Source organism: Xiphias gladius, chromosome 19 (genome assembly GCF_016859285.1).
Source record: "Xiphias gladius isolate SHS-SW01 ecotype Sanya breed wild chromosome 19, ASM1685928v1, whole genome shotgun sequence".
NCBI lineage: Eukaryota > Metazoa > Chordata > Actinopteri > Istiophoriformes > Xiphiidae > Xiphias > Xiphias gladius.
In genome coordinates this window covers 11,230,942-11,247,485 of record NC_053418.1, presented here as the reverse complement: position 1 = coordinate 11,247,485, position 16,544 = coordinate 11,230,942, and the positions used below count along the sequence as shown (strand labels likewise).

General features: G+C 44.0%; 1 protein-coding gene across 1 annotated transcript; it reads left to right on the top strand.

The window, feature by feature from the left end:
- The first annotated feature begins 236 nt into the window (after positions 1-236).
- On the top strand, positions 237-1,897 carry gadd45ga (growth arrest and DNA-damage-inducible, gamma a). The gene is made up of 4 exons (XM_040154133.1): positions 237-358; positions 450-551; positions 666-876; positions 1,049-1,897. Exons 1-4 carry the CDS (start codon positions 306-308, stop codon positions 1,160-1,162), a joined length of 480 nt encoding a protein of 159 aa, XP_040010067.1. The 5' UTR covers positions 237-305; the 3' UTR covers positions 1,163-1,897.
- Positions 1,898-16,544: the final 14,647 nt, after the last annotated feature.

Here is a 16,544-nt window from a genome sequence, read left to right as displayed (position 1 = left end):
GGCAAGGGCGACTAGGTGGTGGGTGGGTGGGGGGTTCTTCAAAGGTTGTAATCTTGCCCCACGTGGGGTTGTCAACAAGCTCGGCGTTGAAGCCCGGGGACTTTCGCGTTCCTCACCCTGGCCGCTCCGAGCCAATTGTAGGAGGCGGGAGCGGAAAAGACCGCCCCTTGCCGAGAAACAACGCTGGCCCGCTATAAAACCACCCACTGCCCGTTCCGAGGTCGGAATAACGCACGAGACTACGCAGAGAGCGACGCAGCCCGCTTGTTCTACTGCGAGAGCCCGATCGCGCTTGGATTATAACTATGACTCTGGAGGAGATCCGCAGACAGGAGACCACAATGGAAGACGCAGATAGGTAAATATCTTACCCGCGGATACAACATTCCTCAAGCCGCTAACCCAAAAGGTGCCCAGTGTCCTGACGATGTGTATTCTTCTTTGTCAAGGGTGCAAAGTGCAGGCGCAGCCCTGGAGGAACTGCTGGTCGCCGCTGAGAAGCAGGACTACCTGACGGTGGGAGTTTATGAGTCGGCCAAAGTCATGAATGTGTGAGTATTGCAACTTCGCGAAACGTCCGACTACAATCGCCATGGTTGAATTTGAAGCAGAGGGGTGGCAGAATATGTATCGTTTTTTGACCACCTCCCTTGTCTTTCCCCCAGCGACCCAGACAGCGTGGCATTCTGCGTCCTCGCCACCGACGAGGAGTACGAGTGTGACATTGCTCTTCAGATCCACTTTACCCTCATCCAGGCGTTCTGCTTCGACAACGACATCAACGTGGTGCGCGTCAACGACATCGAGCGCCTGGCAGACCTCGTGGGCGCAGACGAGACCGGCGAGCCCAAGGACGCGCACTGCATTCTTGTCACGGTACGTACCCGAGAACACCCACTCGGCCAGGGGGGCCGGCACCCAGTGAATCATGCACGCAGCACTCCTGTCTGAATTTCCTGAACACGCTGCCAAGTCACTGCGTGTCTGCATAGCCCATGTCTGTTGCGGGGTTTCTGACTCTTTACATATGCGACTCTTCTCCTTTTAGAGCCCCAGTGCGAACCCGTGGAAGGACCCTGCTCTGGACAAGCTGAGTCTGTTCTGTGAGGAGAGCCGCAGTGTGTACGACTGGGTGCCCACCATCACACTCCCGGAGCGCTGAAGTGACATTCCACCAAAAATGCTTCACATGATGATGATGAAGATGATGAAAAGAAAGTCAAGGAGCTGAGCTTCAGCTGGGGGTGTCAAGCCTTTCCGCCTCACTTTTCTGGATTAAGAGGCTGCGGTTGCAAACCCCCCACTCCCCTGCAAGAGCGCACACTTCAGTGCATTCTGGGTCAGCACGTTGGCTCTGGATTACCCTGCGGAAGGGGTTCAAGTCCAGAGGTCAGGTGTGGACTAGGAAAGATGTATGTGGAGTGGACTGAAAGCCTGATGGACACTGAGAAGGAGTTGGACCGTACTGCGTAGTGCAGGAAAAGATGATGAGTGGCGACCCAGGGACTGCCCTAGATAATAGGCACTGGGGAAATGAGCAGAGAAGGTCACACAGAGAGAGACTGTGCAAGAAATGGACTTATGAAAGTGTGTGAGATGCACTGAATCTAATCAGAGGGAAAGAAGGAAGATGCTGGTCATGAAGAGGGTATCTGAAACTATCCAAATGGACTCAACCTTTATTTACCAGTGCAGCTATCAGGATGTTCTTGGAATAAGCAGAGACTTTGCCTGCAAATCCTGATTTCAGCTGTCTGTACCTGTGACACTTTTTCATGGACTATTGTTTTCACTTTCAGATATGCAGACAAAACAATGCAATTATCGTTTGAATTGTACTCATTTTTAATGCTTTTTGTAAATAAACATTTGGAATCAAACTCATCCTCTCTTGTCAGAAATGTTTCTCCTCCTCTGTATAAAGCTTCGCACATCTCCCTCACCAGACCTAGTTTGCTAAAATGCAGCAGAGTGTGGTAAATTACAGCAGATTGCACAGATAGAGAAGTACCAGGAAGTGTTGCATGATATCAGCTACACAGTGCTAGAGAAGAAGGAAAGGGTAAAATGTGGGTAGCAGATGGAAAATAAAAGATCAAATGATTGGGTGGTTTAAAAAGAGACTCTTGGAAGAAAAAAAATAAGAGAGAAACAGTTACAACATAATGATACTTGTGACGTACTCGTTCCAGGCACTGACCTTTTACCGTTCATAGACCAGCTGCCTTGTGCGACAGCTTGCACAATCGCTGCAGCCAGAATCGAGGCCGAGGCTGGGGGGCCTGCAGGAAAGAGCTCTCTTTTGTTTTCTGAGCACTGGCAGCTTGGTCTCGAGAGGTCTGTGTGTCAGTGAGTAGTGTGCTTAGTTACAGTGTCGTGCATCCATGTGGAAAGGGGAGGCTGTATTGTGTTAATAACCCAACTTTCCTCTACTGTACAGCACCAAGGTTAACCCTTGCATATAAGAGATGCATTTTTGGGAAAGGTGGAAAGTTTTCATGCATGAAAGCTCAGTTTAATAAATCCTGCAATGGCTTAAAAAATTCATGCAAACCATTAGGCAACACTCATGGGGAAAGTAATGAAGTTATGCATTTTTTATTCCTGTAGACACGTGCACACACACACACACCGGCACATGCAATCACACTATCGAACATGGACTGGAATTGGACTTGAGCTGCAGTGGAATGAGAGTCAGAAAGATCATCAGTGGTAGGTAAGCTGGAAGTGTTTGAGTGTTGTGGTCAGCTCTGAGCTGAAGTCGACAGTAAAGTGCACTCCACATCAAAGAGCTACCAGACTGCGGAGGAGCTCTTCTCACTTTTCCTGTCAGCACCTCCGTCTCCAGCCAACCACTGGTCATACCCCGCATGTTGCACGCATGAACACACAGGTGCACACAAGCATGAGCAGACACACGCAACTGCACATGCACACTTCCACACATACTTGCTCACAACTACACGTACACAAGCACACACACACACACACACACACACACACACAAACACACACAAGCAAAGGAGGCAGTCCCTGGTTGCTGAGACTAGGTGATTACTCAGTGTTCTAAGAATAGAGGAAGCTTTCCTCAAACAGAAATTACAAAAAAAAAAGTTGTAGAGATGCAATAAAGGGACTTTCCATAGGCCTTAATATCTGCACTGGTAGACATATGGGGGACAATTAAATGATCATAAATGCTAACAAAGCTATGCATTTTCTTACATGCACTGTCAGAACTGTAGCTAGATTAGGATTAAACAGTCTTGTGAGAGACAGTTATGAAGGCCAGTGTGGCTTCTGATGACTGCAGCTGTTGCACTTTGGACTATGATCAAACATGGAGCCTGTGTCTGAGTGAAGTTGAAATTACACGATCTTGTGAAAATCACCTGTAAAAGTCCCAGCCAACTCACAGGGCAGATCAAGGCACAGTTAAGATGTGCATAATGTAAACAGCAGAAGACTGAAAAGAGAAAATGGTTTTCTTCAGAAAATTTCCCAAAACAAAACCAAAATATTCAGGGATTTTCGCCGATGCAGGTCAGTGTTCTGCGGGTGGCCTTTTCTGTTCTGTTATGAATTAAAAAAAAAAAGACTACATGCTACAATAGCAGTGGCAATCGTGTCTAATCTTGACCCATTTTTGGAAAAGAGCAATATTTAATTCCCCAGATAGGGACCCATTCTCTCAAGAATTTAGAAGCTGATTGTTTTATTTTGTGTTCCGTGTAAATAAAGTAGAGTTGGCTAAGTTTATGGTAGTTACCATTAGTTACTCAGTGTATTGTTGAATAAATCCTTGACCTACTTTGGATGAAAGTTACTTTGATGGTCTTTTGTGACAGATCAGATTCTTCTTTGTGCTTTCTAAAACCTCATTTCTCCAGGCCTCCATCATTTGCTATCTCAACCCTATTTTCTGTAGGAGCAACTCATGCAAGCCCTATGCAAGACTAAAAACAACAACATGCCTGTTTTTTATGCTACGTTCCTTTTGGCTACAGGTGTATGTGGGCCAGCAGAGGACAAAAACAAATAAACAAAACAAAAAAAACTCTGGCTCCTGGAAAAGACTCCTTGGTTCTGTCGCTGCTGATATTTGTATGGAGTTAACAAACATCTTCTCTCTGTGTTGGCTGTGGTGCCAAAGCCTGGAGCAACAGTCCAGACTGTCGAGACAGCCCGACTGTCTGCACAAGGTCTGAGCCAGAGATCTAGAGCTACGATAGACTGAAAGGGAGGGAGCGAGACCAGGCAGATGTGTTCTGACAGAGAAACATTAGTGTTTTCAAACGGTAGCACAGAATGATGGTAAACATCAAGCAGTAGCTTTTTCCAGAGTGCTATCCAGACTGTTTTCTTTTTCTTCCTTTATGAGGTGCTGATAACGAGTTTTCCTCTATCTCACATGGGACATAACCCCAGACAAAGTATTCAGTGTATCCCTGATGAATCTGCAACTACAGACTCAAAAATTTACTGAGGTGATTAAAAGGTATTTGACTGATAGCTTTCATTCTTGTAAGAAAAGTTGGACCATTTGTGAAGTATGCTTATTCACTCTGTTGCTGAGAGTTAGATGGTAGGATCGCTACACACTCGTTTCTGTTCAGATCAGTATGAAGCTGAAGCCCTTAGCCAGTTATCTTAGCTTAGCATTAAGCTTGGGAACAAGGGGAAACAGCTAGCCTGGCGCTCTCCAAAGTAATAAATTCCACCTACAAGCACCTCTAATGTTCACTAATTCACATGCTATACACTGAATCTGCTTAATCCCTAGAAAAACCAAAGTGTTCAAACAAGTTGTGGTTTTTCTAGGGGCTATGTGTGGGACTGATGCTTGGTCAGGCACAGTGGCTTCCTGGAGCCTGCAATAGTGGGCTGGCAACTTCACGGCGATGACAAAACTCCAGGTGTTGGCTCAAGCTTGATATTTACCAGACAGATGTGAGAGCAGTATCAATCTTCTCATCTAACTCTCAGCAAAAAAGCGAATAATTTTATTTCCCAATATGTTGAACAATTCCTTCAACGATGTGTAAGCTCTATTTAAGAACAGAATTAGTTTAAGACTCAAATAAAAAGTCTCAAAGTTAATCTTACAGACCACTGTTTTCGACTGAGCAATATTTTCGTCCATTGTCTGTTCTACTGAAGCAGATTCTTACACTATGCGCTTTTTACACTAAATCTGAAAAGTCTTTGTGCCTTCCACATTAATGCAAGGATTGTTTGCAAAAAGTTCACTAAAATTCCAAAAGGGTTAAACCTCCTTCTACTAGACATGCATGCAGAACACCTGAAGAAGGCTGCCAAAGACAAAAAATGTACAAAATCTCACTTTGTTTTGAGTTATCATGCAGATTGGGTAAAGTCAGGTCTAGCTGGCAGTGTAACAGCCTTTTTTGTACAGTTAAAATTGAGAATCTCTGAGCCATAGGGCATTGATAATGCTAATATTCCCTATCAAAGGAGGCAAGACAATGCACACTGTTAATACTTTGGATATTTGTCCTGTGATATTTTAATACCACGTAACGCTTGCTGTTTGACCATTTTAACCCTTTTGAAATGTTACAGTACATGTCTCCATATGAGGATACCCAACGTTTCCCAGACTTGTGGTTAAACTGTAAATGCTAAAAGCTTCAGAGGGACTTAGGGAGAGTGATCTGCCCTTCCCAGAGCCATTACTTTCATGGGGAACTGTGGTCCCTTCTTCCCATTCCCTTCTCCATCTCACTTACAGTAACCACAGCAAGATGAGATTACATGATGAGCTGGCAGGCAGCATCCCCTCTCGCTCCTCCCAGCTCTGAGTCTCTCTCTCTTTCTCTCGGGTGGCCGGATTGGTACCGTGAGCTCATGGGCCAGCTGGCTCTGGCAGGCTGTAGAGAAAGCTAGATAGATGGATGGCTGGTGTTTGGTGTCTCTAAGTTAAGTATGTGTCACTCACTGGAGAAATGAGCTGCACCCTCGCTGCTTCTGCTGCTGCTGTTGCTCAGCTTACAGTGAGCTCACCCCTCACTGTCTGTGGTGAGCCAGCACAAGACGCAGCTTTCAGAAGTTCTTAGATTTACTGTGCAGGGAATTTTCTCATTGCTGCGGTGGCCAGGGTGATTCCAGTACAACAACATATATACACAGCGAGGCTGCTGTTTGTCAAAAGTAACTATCAGTCTGTCAGTATGACCTGACATGGGTGGTTTTTGAGTTTTGTGGTTGCGGTTAAGCTGAGACAGCTGTAAATGTTGAGGTGTACACATGGACTAACACACACACACACACACACACACACACACACACACACACACACACACACACACACACACACACACACACACACACACACACACACACACACACCTGGGCACCTGGGATGACTGCACCACACTGGTTCGGATGAGGTCACATGATACAAACCTCTCAGTGCAGAAGAAATGATCCTGGTTGTCTTTATGCAGACCCTGGAGCCTATAATCAAACTGAGTGAAACAGCTGTGTGTGAGCCAAGGGGAGGGTGACTAGGTTAAAAAAGAAACTCACATACATACAGAAACACCTGACCTACATTTTGGAGATCCACTATGTCCCTTTGAGGGGTACAGTGACACACACACACACACACAGCAGGTCAATGTAGATGAGGTCATGACACACACTTAACTGCCGTTAATGTGAAACACTACTCTTGGTTCTCTGATTAAAATCAATGAGACAATGGTCTTAAATATATCAGCTGGGTAGAGAGAATGTTTTTAAACTTGGAAGATAATCTGTCTACGATGTTTGCAGGATATAGTTATTTGGATGCTTGTCTGCAAAAATTGCCCCGGGATTGCATCAGGATGTTTGTTCAGTAGCAACCGAATGGATTGACTGGATGAAATGTGTGATTTTGTGAGTGCAATGTCCATATTACTACCATACACATGATTAGTGTTTTGCCCTTATTGACTTTTTATTATGATGCTCTGGTCACAGAGTTAATAAAAAATATGATATGAACCACAATAGCAGTGACCTTCCGTAAACGTCAGCAGCTAAACTTAGGTTGTGTGATCCTAGTGCCAGATTTCTAATTTGATCCCACCTCATGGTATTTCACATGAAGTGAGCCCCATCACAGCAAACATGCACAATACTTAAAAACAAGAAACACTTTGAGATGAGTAAACAAGTAACTCTCTTGAACGAATCAAGAATGTGACCCAAGTTCACAGGGAGTGATAGGACGCCAAATGCATTGATCAAATGAGGTCGGGGCTTTGGGCTCGCCTCTTTACATAAGCTTCAATGAGGTAAGTATAAAAGGCAAAGGCTATTTCAGGACAACTGTAACAGCTCAGAAAGTCTGAGTCTTAAAGTCTCACCTGGCTTGTTCTAGCACAGCAGAGGGAAAAGGAGGTTAGAAAATGAAAAGAGAAAACACGCCAAATATAGTGCAAAATGCCTTAAAATATGGCCTCCAACTTTGTTATCATTCACTAAGTAAATGGTATTTAATGAATGTAAAAACTCATTTTATTTCTCACTCACACTTTCCCACTTATCCCGTCTGCGTCTGCATTCTACGCATATTTTCTGGTTTACTGCTGCTGCCAGTCTGGCTGAGGTGGGGCAATGCTAAGTGATTTGCCAAATATGGGGAGCAGCCTGTATCCTCGGCGGGGCTGACACATTACTAACATAGCTGAGCTTATCCTTCCAGAAGCACATGTACTCAAAGCAATGCCAGGAATCTCCACTCATAGCCTGCAATCCTAGACTAAAGCAGTAGGCCAGAAGGCACGGCCATAGAAGCACGGCCTGGACGAGGCGAAATGAAGGAATGCTGCTGTCTACAGAGATACAGACAGACATACAGATATACAAATAAAATGTGGGGAGGTTGCCAGCAATTTGCGCATCTGATGAAAGACTCTCCGCTCTCTCCTGGCATGCAGAAAGACAGGGCAGCCAGGTTGACCGTGTTGATTCAAGAGCATAAAAAGAAAGACGACTATTTGAGGCTAAACCAAGTAGTAGCTTAAATACCAACATTCATCCTTATCCATGGGGATTGTTTAATCCAAGAGCAATGGTTGAGTATACACATGTGCTACACACACAAACAGAAAAATAAGAGAGAAATGGGAAGAAATTGTCCACGGAGTATTAATTGTTTAGTAGGATCAGGATTCTGTGCAAAGGAAAAAAAAGGAAATACAAGTAATAAGCTCTATGTTATTACTTTAAGGAAGTTCATACTTTGGTACAGGCAATGAAAAGGTGTCAAGGCAGCATGACATTTTAGAGACAGAGAGAGAGAGAGAGTAAGAGTGAGAGAGAGCACAGAGTAGACAGTGTGACAGTCAGACTGTCTCTCTGCTTGCAGTGCACATGTTAATACGAAACCTCGAGAGGGGTTGAGCAGCCGGGGACATGACCTGCCTTGACACAGGGAGAAAAAGAGTGGAAGATAGAGGAGTGGTAAGATGAAGGAAACAGAAGAGATAAAGCAGATAGAGAAGTAAAGGAAAGGGTAGAGGAGGATCCCCGATGAAGGCCTTGTTTGCTTGTGCTGTGCCGTCACTCGATTGCAGGTCAGGGTTATTAGGGGAATGATGATGCAGCAGCTCATAATGACAGCCTCCTGCTCTTGCAAAAACAAGTTGACTTTCTTTCAGGGAGTATGTGTGCCAGGGTGTGTGTAAATGTGTAATAGTAGGCTACGAATACTCTCAAACTGTGCACATACACACAAATATATACAACCGCATGACAAGAAAAGCATGTGACAACTCTGCTGAAAGAGTTAAATATTGAGTTGACCACAACATGTTTTTCAGTTTTCCTATGCACACATGGGGCTTACATGTTTTCTGAAGAGCTAAAAACATGCTCCTTGAACGAGTAAGGTATTGCATAATATCGTTAGAGCTGCACTGACTGACCATGTTCCTGGCAACATATCTTATCTCATGGTGCCTTTACTCTATCAACAGCCTCTGAGCACTCACTGACAGATCAAAACAAACAGCAGCTGGCTGCAAGTTCATACTCTTTGCCTTTACTGCCAGCAGCAAAGAGGAACAATGAGACTTAGCACAGCTAATAAACACAGATAATTTACGATTTTTTTTTTTTTTTTTTTTTACAATGACACTGAGCTAGAGTCATGAGCAAAATTACTAAGTAGAGTTTGAATTGGAGTCTCTTTCATGTATAAGAGAACATTTAACGGTTCGCGCATTGTAGCAATGTGTACAGCATTTCAATTTGAAATTCCTCCCAGAGGATGCTTTGAAAGTGCAATTAGAATTTTGCACAGGGTATAAGAGGAGAGAGATGTTTTTCCAAGGACTTTTCAAGGGAGTGATGCAATTGCCCCTCTTCCTTACACTTGGTTTTTTTTTATTGCAGCATACCATATTTAACCTAGTAACACACTGAGGGTGCATGGCAACAGTGGTACAATATATCCCGCCCCTTCTCCCACTCTCCTGTGCCTTAACCTCTACATTTTTCTGTGCAATTACAAAACTAATACCTTTACATCTAAACAAGAGCCGTGTGTGTGGGCGCACTGTCATTGATGAAAAACAAAAACAAGCTCATTTTGTTTTTCCGGTGTTATTTAATCTGTGGGGCTGGAGGGGGAGACAGAGGAGAGAGGGGGGAAGGGGCTGTGCTCTAAGGCCTAGGTACCAGCCAATCGGAGGGCAGGATTAGCTAGAGGCAGGAATAAACATGAGTTGTTGCTGTTGGTAACAGAAATCTGATTGGTTCTTTGGAGTTCTTGCTCAATGGGATAGGTGTGTGGGTATTTTGATCACCGTTATGAATGTGTTTATCTGCTGTTATGCTCTTTAATAACCTTGTTATTGTTCCCCCCTCTGTTTTCAATCTCGGAGGGGGGCTTAATGGTCCGGCCACTGTGGCCATGCCATAGCAAAATGTCTTAACTGTTATGAACCGCTCAGAGTGCTGAATCTCCTGAACTTCGGTTACTTTTAGTTGATGGCCTGCAGAGGAAAGGCCATATTGTGCTATCTGAGGCACAGAAGTCAACACACACAGCAGGACAAAAGGCTGGACGTCCTGTAAAATGACAAGGGGAGGGGAAAGGTGTGACGCTGGAGGACAGGTCACTGACACTACTGTTCTGCATGATGCACCTGCTTTCTCACAGTGACGTACGGCTGTTGTTGATTTGCAGCACCCCTTTTGCTTTCCTCGTATAAATATGCAGCACGTGACACATTTGTAGACTGTTTTTTTTCTGAATGTTTTCTCTACATGTAAATTTAAGATCAGGTTTGATGATTCCGTGTTATAAAGTCACATAAACAACATGTCCACATGACAAATATGCAAAGTCCACGGAGGTAGCAGAATAACATGTAATCCTAGAGGTCAGCCCCAGTCTGCCCGCACACAGAGTCACACTCTGTTTACGACAGAGTCAGACGGCGCACACAGTGCCGCACATGCCGGGTTTGTTTACAGGCGGTTCCTTCCTGAAAGGGGCAGTGCCACACACCCAGCATTCCAATGTTGCTTTGGAAACAGGGCTCCTCACAGTAGCCAATGAGAGGGCAGGGATTATGACATGTGTGTTTGTGTGTGTGAATTAATCAAACAGTGGTGTCTATCTGGCAGTGTGTTGACTGGGGGAGATTTTTTAATCAGCTCACTCAAGGAAGAGAACACACTGGGTAATAATACTGGAACCAAACAAACACACACTGCTAGGCCAATTAAAAATCAACAGTCTAATCTCCCATTCAAGGGTTATGAAGAGTACGTGTGGGTGCATCTGCCTGTGTGTTCGTGTGTGTGCCTGGTTTGTTGTGGTAACTGCTGAATACACTTCTTTAAGATTGCCCTTATTTTTGTTGTTGTGACAGAAACATTTCCATCATTTTCATTTGTAATACTGTGTGTGTTTGTTCATGAGCATCTGTCACACTAAAAGTAGTATCCTGAGCGTGTCTTTCTGTGCTTGTGCACATGCACAAGTGTACATGTGTATGTTTTCCTTATACAGCTGTTATTGTTATGACAGAGGTCGATTGCTGGTTTTGGCACCTGTTTTAGGTTGCTTTACGGTCAGCATCTTGCTATCTTCCAATTAACACCCACTTTATCATTTTGAACACACAAAAAACAGAGAAGCTCCGCTATCTACCCAGTTATAAAATATGGTAAACTTGTACTCGCCAGAACAAAACAATATGTGGACGTGAGAGAAAAATCAGATCAAAGATAGCAACGGCACATGGATGCTACCGTTTTCACTCATGTTATGTCACAATTAGCCATGAATTCAGATGTGAATTTTTTTTGTGGATAATGCATTTTATTATTTTTATTTTATCTTATTTTCTATAATAATACTATTAATTGTTAACTAAGTTGTATTCATTGTTTAACAGTATCAGTGATCACCAAACATTGTCATACATTTGCAGAGGTGTAAGGATGGCAAAGTGTGTAAGTCTGGTCTGTGTCTTTGTGTGTGTTTTGTTGTTGTGTGTGTGAGTGAGAACTGATATACATGATATACAGTAGGAGCCATGTGTTAACTGCCACACAGGATGCAGCTGCAGCAAGTAAACAGCAGTTCATAATAGTGTGTGTGTCTGTGTGCAGTGCATCTGTATGTGAGTGTGTGTTTATTATTTAGTTTCTTAAAACAGGACTTCTTTGTCATCTGTGTTTATCCTCTTTTCCCTCTGTCTTAATTCTATGACCAGCTCTTCATCTGAAGAGCTGGTCATGAAAGGGCAGCAGAGAGGTAATCTAATCAGTAATCCACTTTTTTTCTTCTTGTCCACAGACAACCCACAAAGCAGTGAGTGCAATCACATTTGCCTAATCACTGGAAAACGGCGATGGAGTAAATGAGTGACAGTTCATCCATAGCAGCAATATGGACGGGCAGATGTAATGAGTTTGAGAATAGCCCCTCTGGAGCTGGGGATTCAGTGACTTGCTTAAGGCCACTTCAGACACATGACTGGGGGCCGACAGGAGGAATTGAGCCCAGGTCCAGCTCCTTCACTGCATTCGTTAGAGAAAGGCAAATACAGTGGATGAAAACTTTGTCTTTTTCCTTAGACAAACCTCTTATTTCCTCAGTTGACTATGAATCTAAATTGGCTTCTTTGTCTTGGTCTAAGAGCAGAATGCCAGACAGACAGTTTATGAAACAAAGAAACGGACCAGCCAACCACAACATCCTCTGCAGACTCCTCAACTCTACCGGGCAACTACTATACACTGACACTGAACCAGTCTGTTTCTGTTGTAAACAAACACAGGTATGCATGTGCGCTCACAGACAGGGACACAGACACAGACAAAGGATGTCACTTGGTTTGTGAGTCAAAGAGGATCTGTAGGTTTGTCAGTTTGCATGAAAGAGTGTGTCTGTTTGTGTAGATCTTGTGTGCCGCTGCCCTTTGCATGCATGCCTGCATATTTTCGTATGTATGCAAGGAAGAGGAATTAGGAAGTTCTGCATCTGCTGTTTGTCTTTATTAAATAATCATTTCATAGTATAGTATCATGTACTGTGTGCAGTGTGTGTGTGTGTGGGTGGTCACTAATATGCAGATGTACACGAGGGCTCTGTGTGGGCAAGCTTTATCCTCAGCCCCAGAGCAAGGCAAACTCTCACTGACGTCTGACTTGGACAGTGACAAAGATGGACTTTGTTACTTCTGTGGGCGAACCAAAAGAACCCAGCCTTTGAGCGCCCCGCTTTGATTATGCATGTATGCATTTGTGTGTACGCTGGTGGGTGGGTTTGGATATGAGCGTAACTTTAAACACACTTTAATTCCTACAGCAAATTAAAAAGCATCTCCAGCCTTATTCATGAGGTCATAATGCTAGAAGCCACTGCCTCATTTAAGATGATAATAAGCTCTGGTTCTTTCTTTCTTTCTTTCTTTCTTTCTTTCTTTCATCCTTCAGTGGCTCCTTTTCACACCATCTCCACCACACTTTAAATGAATGATACCACCACACAACTTACAGAGCAGTTCACAGTTTTACTCCCTCCTGCCACCTTCCTCCGTTATTGCCATCCTCCGCCTCTCCCTGTCAAGGTAAATGTCTATATCTAGTGTGTGTGCGTGTGTGTGCAGTCTGCAGCACAGAGCATTCATGCCATGCTATTTCAGCTCTTCCAGCTCTCTATCTTAGCAAAGCCAGACATGAGCTGTCTCTCATTCAAATACAATCCTCTTTTTTGGCATAGATTCTCACGCAGTGAATGTCTAATCAAACACACATAAATTGCGCGCACACACAAGTCCCTGAGGGCTTGTTTCCTTTGATCAGGATCTTAGTCAACCATAGACAGTACAGCAGGTGTGAGACAGCCATCAGGTGTGTGTGCACGAGAGCAAGCGTGTGCATATGTGTCATCAGCTGCCATATGGCCTTTTAGTTGCTAACTACACACCTAACCCAGCTAATGCACCCACTCAAGCAAATCAGCCTCCATACAAACACATGCACGCTTTCACCCTGTCTCCAAAGCAGCTGCAGTATTAAGAAAACACTCTGGCTTGTGAAAACACAACCAAGGGCAAATCACAGCAATTGCTAGACTGATACTCCACCAATAAGAGGACTGAGACTGAATGCAATCAGCAGCTGAGCCAATCAGGGATAAAGAAAGAGGGATAACCAATAGCAGCTGGAGCCAGACACTGAAGTGGTTAGAGATAGAGATAAACCAATCACAGGGTGAAGACTGAATCCATTGATGTGTTGTTTTTGAAGCTCTGCTAAGAACTTTTCCTTTATAGTCAAATGTGCGATATCTGAATGCTCTTATTTTGTAATCCTAAATTCACAGTTATTAATATACAGGAAAATCCAAACTTACACAAGATCAGTTTGTTACAGAGCAAATCCTTCCATGTTTTTTCAGGAGCACTCAAAGGCTGATAACCAATCAGGTCTGTTGCAGATGCTGCAAGATGATGAAATCACAAAAAAAGCAGAGCAAGCAGTATGTCTGTTTTTCTGTTTTTGACAGGCTGTGTTTTTAAAAAGTTACTGTATTTCTTTACTGTGTATCTACACATGCTCTTTTGTTGGTGTGTATGCATCTCTTTATATATCTATAAGTGTGTCAGTGTGTTTGTCCCAGGTCGCCCTAAACCCTCTGACTTCATGGACAATAAAGCAGAGAGGCGTGTCATTGACACACGTGCTGCCAACTGTTGCTGAGACACAAAGCGAAAATAAAAACCACTTTACTGGCTGTGAGGGCCCCCCTCCCCATGACCACGGCACACTCCAAAATCATGAGACACACACACCCCTATTCTAACTCCATTGTCCCAAATGAATGAGTTAGGTGTGTGGGTGAGTGTGTATGTATGTGAGGACAGCTGGCTCTCTGGCTCCATCAGTAGCAGCTGCGCCAGCTTCAGGCCCTCAGGGTGGAACAGTGCAGATTAGAGGGTGGCTGGGGTGGGGTGCAGTGTGTGTGTGTGTGTGTGTGCGTGTGTGTGTGTGTGTGTGTGTGTGTGTGAGTAGTAAGGGGGAGTGTGGCCCAGTCTGTGGCATTGCACAGAATGAATGGAGGATAGGACCTCTCCCCTCCTTTATCCCACCCTCTGTGTCATTTGGTTTTTCATAGCCTCTCTTTTCCTTTTTCTGTTTCTTGTATACCCCAGAAAACCAAAAGGAAGTACACTTTTCCTAAATTAAAAATTGGGATGCAATGTAATTAGAGGGATAGAAGGAGCAGTGAAAAAAGGGGAGACAGAGAGACAAACAGGAAGAGAAAGACAGACAGTGAAAGCAGCCAGTGACAGCCAGTCTAAGGGCTAGACAGCAGGATGGAGACAGCGACAGACATGGAGAGTTTTGGGTCCCCACTGGGTGCTGAGTGGGGGCCAGCCATGGTGGCTTAGTGACAGCTGTTATGCCTGCCTATAGGATATCTGAGCCAGGCCATTTCAAAAATACAAGGCTGTGATGAAGAATGGAGGGGCCACTTTTCTGCAATGTGTGTGTGTTTGTGTTTGTGTGTGTGTGTGTGTGTGTGTGTGTGTGTGTGTGTGTGTGTGTGTGTGTGTGTGTGTGCAAAAGGCAAAATAAGAGCTTTTGAAATAGATGGGTGTGGATTTTTGCCAAGACATAAAGAGTGGCACACTTCACCCAAATGTCTCTGCAAATAAAATGAGCATTCTGAGTGGACTGATATATGGGAGGAAGCAGACAGACTTTTACCAACTAAACAACTGTTTATGGCCCTTTTTTCATCCATGTTGATTTATTAAAACACAATGACATCTCCAGGAAAGAGCCACAGTTGGCTCAGAGGAGTCATTCAGAGCTCCACAACAACATGATATTTACACAGCAACAAGGGCTATGGGGACACATGCAAATCTGTTAATCAAAAGCTCCATTCTGTTGTGATCCAGCCTTCACCTTGAACCATCATGAAACGCACACGGAACTGAAGGTTAAGAGCCTTGAGTCATGTGTTTGCGAAATCCAGGTAATGAAGATAAATTATGGAAAAGGATATATTAGATGAATTCTAACCTGAGAGATAGTACGACACATTGCAAATAGCTTTTTTTAGACATCCCTAACTCAACACTGACCTTCAGACAAAATTGTGCAAGGTCTGTCTCCATGCTTTGTTTGACTGTTTTCATCAAATGCTAATGCAAGACTGACTCCCAGCTGATTCTGGGATCTAGATTCTCTTTCCACCCTCCACGCTTCTCTCCTCCTCCTCCTCTCGTCTTGTATCCGCCACATGCAGTGCAAACCCACTGACCCTCGTTGCCAAGGCAACACGTCAGTCTGATCCAGAGTGACAGCCCTATTCAGGTTGTCATTGTCTCCCATGACAACCAACGAGCAGCGCTTAATTAGGGTGAGGGATGCCCCAGAAATTAGAATGACGGTTGATTCAATTATGGAGCCATTGTCTGCTCTTTGTTTACTACACACATTGTTATTAGCTGTAACGAAAAAGTCATTTGTCTGAAAACATAACTTTGCCAGGAAAAGCAAATAGAGAACAACGCTCTTTTTTGAATTTTTGAAAATGTGTTACACGAGGGCATTTGATCCCGCGTGGGTAGAAGGATCAGGATAATGACCGCCTGTGAATGGTTCATTCAGAGGATGCCAGAGAATGTGTTCAAAGTTATATTAACAGCAGCAACTGCCTGGGGTGTCTGAGCAGATACCAGAGTCTCCCAGCGAGCCAATCAGCTGAAAAAAAGACTTCAAGGACGCAAGCCTCGAAGCATAGGGAGTGACAGGCAGAAAATCTGAACCTAATTTTTACTTATCCATCATCTTGATATCATCCTGCTATTTTGGATGACTACACCTAAAGACCTGTATCCTGTCAATATTATTTAATGTATCACTGTTATGTAATATGACATACTGTATATTGCATATTACATACCAGAATAGGCCTAGATAGTGATCATAATTGCTCAAACGTTTGGTTGAAGTCCAGCACACAGCTGGAACTACACATCAGTCAACAG

What these genes read in the sequence shown, in the direction of transcription:
- gadd45ga (XM_040154133.1), top strand. Translation starts at nt 306, where the DNA reads ATGACTCTGGAGGAGATCCGCAGACAGGAGACCACAATGGAAGACGCA. An exon ending in ACAATGGAAGACGCAGATAG is followed by an intron (nt 359 to 449) that starts GTAAATATCTTA and finishes TTCTTTGTCAAG; the next exon opens with GGTGCAAAGTGCAGGCGCAG. An exon ending in CGCACTGCATTCTTGTCACG is followed by an intron (nt 877 to 1,048) that starts GTACGTACCCGA and finishes TTCTCCTTTTAG; the next exon opens with AGCCCCAGTGCGAACCCGTG.